Genomic DNA, 7,412 nt, shown 5'->3' with positions numbered 1-7,412 from the left:
AAAAAGTGCAACAGCTCTTTCCTGGAGACCCGTGGGTGGCTCTGAAAAGAGCCTTTGGGGTTGTGTTGTGTGTTAACCGTTGGCCAAAGGGACTTCCTACTTCTTCTTGGCCGCCTTCTTGGTCTTGGCTGCCTTGGGCTTGGGGGCCTTCGGCTTCGGCGGCTTGGATTTCGCCGCTTTGGCCTTGGCCGGACTCTTGGGCACCTTCTTGGGTTTGGCTGCTTTCGCCTTCTTCGGGCTCTTCACCTTTTTGGCTCCAACAGCCGCCGCCGGCTTCTTGGGCTTCTTCGGGGTCTTCTTGGCGCTCTTCTTGGGGGTGGCGGACCCCGCGGGCTTCTTGGGCTTCTTAGCCGCGCCCGCGGGTTTCCTGGGCTTGGCCGCACCCGCCTTCTTGGCCTTGGGCTTGGCCTCCCCGGAGGCCGCCTTCTTGTTGAGCTTGAAGGAGCCCGAGGCGCCGGTGCCCTTGGTCTGCAGCAGGGTGCCCTTGCTCACCAGGCTCTTGAGGCCCAGCTTGATGCGGCTGTTGTTCTTGTCCACGTCGTAGCCCGCGGCCGCCAGCGCCTTCTTGAGCGCGGCCAGCGACATGCCCGCCCGCTCCTGGGACAGCGACAAGGCCTCCGTGATCACCTTGGACACCGACGGGCTTGGCGTCTTGCGATTCACACCCGCCAGGCCCACCTGCTTCTTCCCTCGCTTCTTGATGTTCGGCTTCGCCATGAAAGCCGGGCCAGGCTCAGCCGGGTCCACAGGAGCCGTCTCGGACATCACAGGCGGAGGGTCCACGGACAAGAGCCAGGGAGGAGGGTTAAGCGCCGGCCGGGGGGCCCTCACGCCTTATATAGGGCAGGGCGTGCTCTGATTGGTGCGTCGCCTAGGCCTCGCCCCGCCCCTCGCGGGGAAGAGCGTTTGTGTTTGTTTTCCCCCCAAAACTTGAAGCCCACAAAAATCGTCTGCACAGAAGGCGCTTATATAGGGCGGAGCTGCGCCGTGATTGGTGCGCTGTCCAGCCCGCCTCGCTGGCAGCTGCAGAGTGTCCTGTCGGATCCCGAGTTGTGTTTGTTACACCTCGAAAAATGCTCAAAATATCAAAATCCCCTGCACCGAATTGCCCGGTTTTGCTCAGAAAGGGATCCCCGAAGTCTCAGGCTTCGCCCAGGGGTCCCGTTACGCGGGAACGACACACCTTTATGCGAAAAACTAGCAATATTTCCCACCGTGCGCGTCAGATTTCAACTCTGAGAAACAAAACTTTCTATTTTCTGCGTAAATTATACACCGATCTTTAACGGTGGAGTTTTCTGACCTCTCACATAGGATTCTCCAAGTGGTTAGGTTCTCAAATATCAAAAAACCATTTCCCTGGAATGAAGATTTTTATTACAAATCTGCCCTTAAGTGAGGGAAGTAACACAGGCTCCTCGGAGAGTCCTGCCTATGGAGCCGAGGGCATTTGAGTTCATCAAGCCGGATTCCTTTAATGCCCAACGAATTATTGCCCACGAGGGGTCCCATTTTGGAGCCCCGAGACACCAGTCTATGCGCCCATGGTTTTCTTTCTGCGGGCAGCACCCGCGATTTTAAACAATTCCTTAGAATAAGTCTTTCCCTGTCTGCTCCCAAGGGTTGGGGGCGGGGCTGTTGGTTCCCTTTCCCTGGACAACTGCTCCAGGAGTTCAGATGCCTTCAATTCAGGGCCTTGGGAAGGACGGGGAGGCAAAACACTGGGTGCACAGAAATGGGAAAAGGTTCATTTTCAACTAGCCCACGGGTGATGTCCACAAAGTCCCTGGCAGGGCAGGTGCCCTTTGAGGAACGTCTGTGGTCTTGCTGAGTTCTTTCAGCCCATAACCTAGGGTCACATTGTAATACACTAGTTAGAATTGAAATTCAAATGTTGGTCTTAAAGGGACATAAATCAGAAGTGGAGCTTATAAGGCATCTACTATTGTTAGAGAAACCCAGGCCCCCTTATTACTGAATAGGGGATCAAGAACTAGTCCACTCACCAGATACGCTGCGGTCATGAGGATTATGGCCCGATGCGTCCCAGAGTTTGATAAAGAGGAAAACAAGTTACACGGAGGATTGAATGACCAGCTTATTTTCCATCTCGGAAGCAGAGTTCTGAGGGACGATGGAAGTGAAGCCATTCTCTCTGAAGACGTGTTTGTTTGTTTTTTGCAAGGTCTCTAAAGAGCGGTGCCCTTTAGGTAGTTGTCCAATCAACACAGAAGTACAGTTGGCAGTGAACACCCAACTAAAGGACTTTTTCCAGCGAAATGAACGGGGTGGACTTGTCTCTAGAAACTGCAAGCCATGCACTTGAGAGAAAAACACAATTGTGGCCAGTGCCTAAATGGATATGATACTATTCTGTGGGTGCAGTGGCTGGTTGTAACATTGGTTTTGGGCAATCACATTGATTTTGAGTTTTATTGCCCCGTATTTTCACACACAACAGACCTTACAGATGATGTCCATAAAGTCACAGGAAGTGGAGGTGCACTTTGAGAAATCTGCCTGCATTCTTTTTTTAAAAAATATGTTTTTATTGATTTTTAGAGAGAGAGGGAGGGAGAGTGATAGAGAGATAGAAACGTTGATGAGAGAGAAACATCATCAATTGGCTGCTTCCTGAAAACCCCCTACTGGGGATGGAGCCTGCAACCCGGGCATGTGCCCTGACTGGTTATTGAACCAGTGACCTCTTGGTTCATGGTTCGATGCTCAAGCACTGAGCCACTCCGACCGGGCTCTGCCTGTATTCTTGCTCATGCTTGTGGATCACATTGCAATACACCAGTCCTACTGAAATAAAAATGAGAATAGAAATCTTCATGATGAAACATTCACGAGATGTTTAAAAATCGCCTTATTTAAATTAATCCTAGATGTGGTACAAAAATGATGTAAAATAGCAAATTTTTAAAGCCTTCATGTCTAAGCAGTTTTCAATGGAATCGGCTCATGCTCTTGAACAATAAGTATGCCCTGTGCCACATCTGCATATATAAAAGGCTAATATGCTAAGTGTCCCTCCCTCCGTCCTACCACTTGCTGTGACGCACACTAACCACCAGGGGGCAGTTGCTCAATGCAGGAGCTGCTGGGACTGGCACAGAGAAATGGCACTGTGGACCTGGCGCCCACAAAGCAACACTCAGCTTCCCCCAAGTGGGACACAGGCCCCGCCAACCCCAGAGCCACACCCCACCAAATCGCAGCTGATGCTGCCGGGACCTCATGGCAAATTTGTGCACATTGAAAGGAAATTAATTAGAAGAAATATTTTAATATCGCTATTCACCCTTTCTCTGTAATAGAGTGTCAACCAAATTCATGATCGACAGTGACAGATCGAAACACGTGTGAAATTGGCACCAGCAAGAACTTTATATGTGTCGCACATGCGTGAGTCAACTTAGCCTTTTATAGATATAGAATAAACTTGCTTAAGTAGACCTGCTTTCTGATTTAGCTAAACTTTTTCCAGCCCAGTGAAGCACCCCAACTTCTCTTTCAGGTCATTGTCAGCAACACAGCAGTAAATATCAACACATTATTATTGTAGATCATGCAGGGAGAACAAAGGGTAAAATATTTAACTGCAGAAGTGTTTGACTATATTCTGGGCAGTGAGAAAACCTGGAGTCATTTTCAAAGTCCACCATTTCTTACTTCTTTTCAGTCGGGTCAAGTTTCTAAGCTTTCTAACTCTCTGTTTTCCGGTGAATGAACAGAAAATAGGATTCCACCGAGTCTCCTATCTACCTACTCCAGGACTTCTGTGAGGATAAAATGAGATGAGGCATGGGAAAATGCTTCACAGACATTTGGTTAAAGTGTAAAATGTTTGCACCTGGCTATAAAGGAAGTCGTGTTCCTGGGCTGAAGAAACTGCAAGACTAGTCGTTGCTGGCAAGAGAAAGCCTGGTGTTGCTACGTGACGTCATTACCTGGACAGTCGGACACATAGAATATTAGCCTTTTATATATTTAGACTAGAGGCCCGGTGCACGAAATTCGTGCACTGGGGGAGGGGGTATCCCTCAGCCCAGCCTACATCCTCTCCAATCTGGGATCCCTCTCACAATCCAGGACTGCTGGCTCCCAAACACTCATCTGCCTGCCTACCTGATTACCCCTAACTGCTTCTGCCTGCCAGCCTGATCACCACCTAACCACTCCCCTGCCAGCCTGATCGACACCTAACTGTTCCACTGCCAGCCCGATCTCCCCCAACTGCCCTCCCCTGCAGGCCCGGTTGCCCCTAACGGCCCTCCCCTGCTGGCCTGGTTGCCCCCAATTCTCTCCCCTGCAGGCCTGGTCACCGCCAATGGCCCTCCTCAACGGCCTGGTCACCCCCAACTGCCCTCCCCTGCAGGCCTGGGCCTCCACAATGGCCTTTCCCTGCAGGCCTGGACACCACCAACTGCCCTCCCCTGGAAGCCTGGTGTCCCCCCCCCCCAACTGCCCTCCCCTGCAGACCTGGTTGCCCCCAACTGCCCTCCCCTGCAGGCCTGGGCCTCCACAATGGCCTTTCCCTGCAGGCCTGGACACCACCAACTGCCCTCCCCTGGAAGCCTGGTGTCCCCCCCCCCCAACTGCCCTCCCCTGCAGACCTGGTTGCCCCCAACTGCCCTCCTCTGCAGGCCTGAACCTCACAATGGCCCTTCCCTGCAGGTCTGGACACCACCATCTGCCCTCCCCTGCAGGCCTGGTCCCCTCAACAGCCCTCCCCTTCTGGCCCGGTCGCCCCCTACTGCCCTCCCCTGCAGGCCTGGTCACCCCTAACTTCCCTCCCCTGCTGGTCCGGTTACCCCCACCTGCCCTATCCTGCAGGCCTGGTCCCCCCCAAGTGCCCTCCCTGTAGGCCTGGTCACCCCTAACTGCTCTCCCCTGCAGGCCTGATCCCCCTGCAGGCCTGGTTCCCCCCAACTGCCCTCCCCTGCTGGCCATCTTGTGGCCACATGGGGGCAGTCATCTTTGACCACATGGGGGCGGCCATCTTCTGTGTTGGAGTGATGGTCAATTTGCATACTGGTCATGACTAATTAGCATATCCAGGCTAATTAACATATCCTCTTATTATATAGGATATTTTTATTAATTTCAGAGAGGAAGGGAGAGATAGAGAGAGAGAGAAACATCAATGATGAGAGAGAAACATAGATCAACTGCTGCCTCCTGCACGCCTCACACTGGGGATTGAGCCCGCGACCCAGGCATGTGCTCTGACTGGGAATTGAACAGTGACCTCCTGCTTCATAGGTCGACACTCAACCTCTGAGGCAAGCCAGCCGGGCCAGGTGGCCTCTTCTCTCTGTGGGGAGGACCCATGTGACAGAAGACCTTCCTGGTGCTTGACCAGAAAACTCCGTCCTGGCTGATTCAGTGCATGTTTCTGGGAGAGGTTTTGCCTGCAGTCACATTAGGTCTGAAGTGTAGGTTTTGTATGTTGGACTTTTAGCACGAGGGCACCATTGGGCCTGTGTGTTTGTGTGTTTTAACAATTTTCTGTATAGATTTCAGTCTTGTTCCAGATGATTCTGAACCAATCACTCCAGTTGGTCTCAGAATCTCCGTATTTATCAAGTCCCTCAGGGCCCACCCACCTCGGGGAATGACTGCCACGCTCACGGGAGGTGCCGACAGACTGTGGGCTGAGCGTGTGCATTTCTGGTCTTGCCTGTGAGACCTGCCCAACGACGTTTACACCGGATATGACCACACTGTGGGGGATGGGGCGGCAGCCACCGAATCCTCACGTCCACAGATTCCTACCTGTCCGGGCTCCAGAGTGGGCTACGGAGGAATGAGGACGCTAGTGGCCACAGGCGGAGGACTGGGCCCCGGCTGCCTGCTGACAACTGGAATCCCTAGCACAGCGACTCCACTTCTGCCCCATGTGATCACCCTTCATCATAACCACCCTTTCCCACTGTAGCGGGTGTGGCTCCGTGGACAGAGCTTCATCCCATGGACCGAATGCGATTCTGGGCAAGGACACATACCTCGGTGGCAGGCTTGATGCCAGCCCTGGTCGGGGCATGTGCAGGGGGCAAACAATGGATGTGTCTCTCCCACATCAATGTCTCTCTCTCTCTGTGTGTGTCCCCTCCACTCTCTCTAAAATAAATAAATAAGTGAACAAATAAATAAATAATGGGGAAAACACCCTCCGGTGAGGATTAGCAACAACAACAAGATGTCACAACTGCCCTGTGTGCTCCCTGCCTCGGGACTGAGTCGATGCGACAGCCCCTGCTCTGCCGTCTCCCCTCCTTCCTCGGACCGTGGCTCACGCAGGTGCAGGAGCACCTCCCGAGGCCGCGCTAAGGTCGCCTCCAGGGTCCCAGCTCGCACCTGTCTGACCTGGAAGCCCGGGCCGTCACGACAGTGTTTCTCGGGTTGGGGGTCCGAACAACCATACAGGTGGGGAGGTCAGTTCAGTGGCAGCAGGACGGAATGAGCTAGGACAGGGTCTAACACATGGACCTCAGCCCGGCCGGCGGGGCTCCGTGGTTGAGGGTCGATCTTTGAACCAGGAGGACACGTTGGATCCCGGGTCAGGGCACAGGCCCGGGTTGTGGGCTCCACCCCCAGTGGGGGGGCGTGCAGGGGGCGGCCGGTCCATGATGCTCTCTCATCACTGATGTTTCTCTCTCTCTCTCTCCCTCTCCCTTCCTCTCTGAAATCAATAAAAATATACTTAAAACATAAACTGAAATACGGTGCTTGAATGTATTTAAAACATAAACTGAAATGTCAGTTACCTGCACCGCTGCTGAGTGTGGGGCGGGTGGAGTGCAGCCGTCACTGCGCTGGCTCAACGCGGGGGGGCGCTGTCGTCCTGAGCTGTTCCGAGCCTGAGCCTCGGTCGCTAAGATCGAAAGGGCTTTCCGGTCCCGACTCCGCCTTAGTCTCCCGGGGCCCGGGGGTGGGCAGCGGGGCGCTGTGCTGAGAGCAGCCACGTGCTTCGCAGAAAAACCGAAAGGGAATGAGGCTGGGACTTGGTTGCCTTCACTCTGCATCCTCGTTTCTGGGTTGTGATACGTTGGTGTGTTCTGGCTGCTTCGTGGGAGGCAGAGTTTGGGGACGAGGTGTTTTTCCTAAAGAAACGCGCGCCTCCCAGCGCCCTGCTAGGGGCGTGTCTACAAGCCCAGGATGGGGTGGCGAGAGCCTGTGGACAGAGCCTCCTGGGGACTTTTTAAGGAGGCAGGTGCTGTCCTGGCTTTTGGCGTGGACCTGGGACACTATTTTAAAAGGCGGGGATCTGTGAATGTAAACATTGTCGTTCTTTTTATTTAACTCAACAACCATATCTGTGAGTTGCCACTCATGGATGGAATCGAATTAACTGATGAACGGGGTGGATCCAGAGACACGGAAGCAAGGGACAGCGTGCGAAT

At 53.5% G+C, this 7,412-nt stretch overlaps 3 protein-coding genes across 4 annotated transcripts in view; 1 reads left to right on the top strand and 2 right to left on the bottom strand.

Annotated features, from left to right (window-relative positions):
* LOC102262352 (histone H4) overlaps positions 1-7,412 on the bottom strand; it is a 135,124-nt gene that overhangs the window by 47,618 nt on the left and 80,094 nt on the right. The gene's annotated exons all lie outside the window — the stretch shown is intronic.
* LOC102258591 (histone H2B type 1) overlaps positions 1-7,412 on the top strand; it is a 52,727-nt gene that overhangs the window by 33,878 nt on the left and 11,437 nt on the right. The window lies entirely within an intron of this gene.
* Positions 33-837, bottom strand: LOC102260082 (histone H1.4). Its single transcript, XM_005863076.2, has one exon. It carries the CDS (start codon positions 763-765, stop codon positions 97-99), a length of 669 nt encoding a protein of 222 aa, XP_005863138.1. The 5' UTR covers positions 766-837; the 3' UTR covers positions 33-96.

This window comes from Myotis brandtii, unplaced genomic scaffold (assembly GCF_000412655.1).
Source record: "Myotis brandtii unplaced genomic scaffold, ASM41265v1 scaffold1718, whole genome shotgun sequence".
NCBI lineage: Eukaryota > Metazoa > Chordata > Mammalia > Chiroptera > Vespertilionidae > Myotis > Myotis brandtii.
This window is presented reverse-complemented; position numbering and strand designations above follow the sequence as displayed.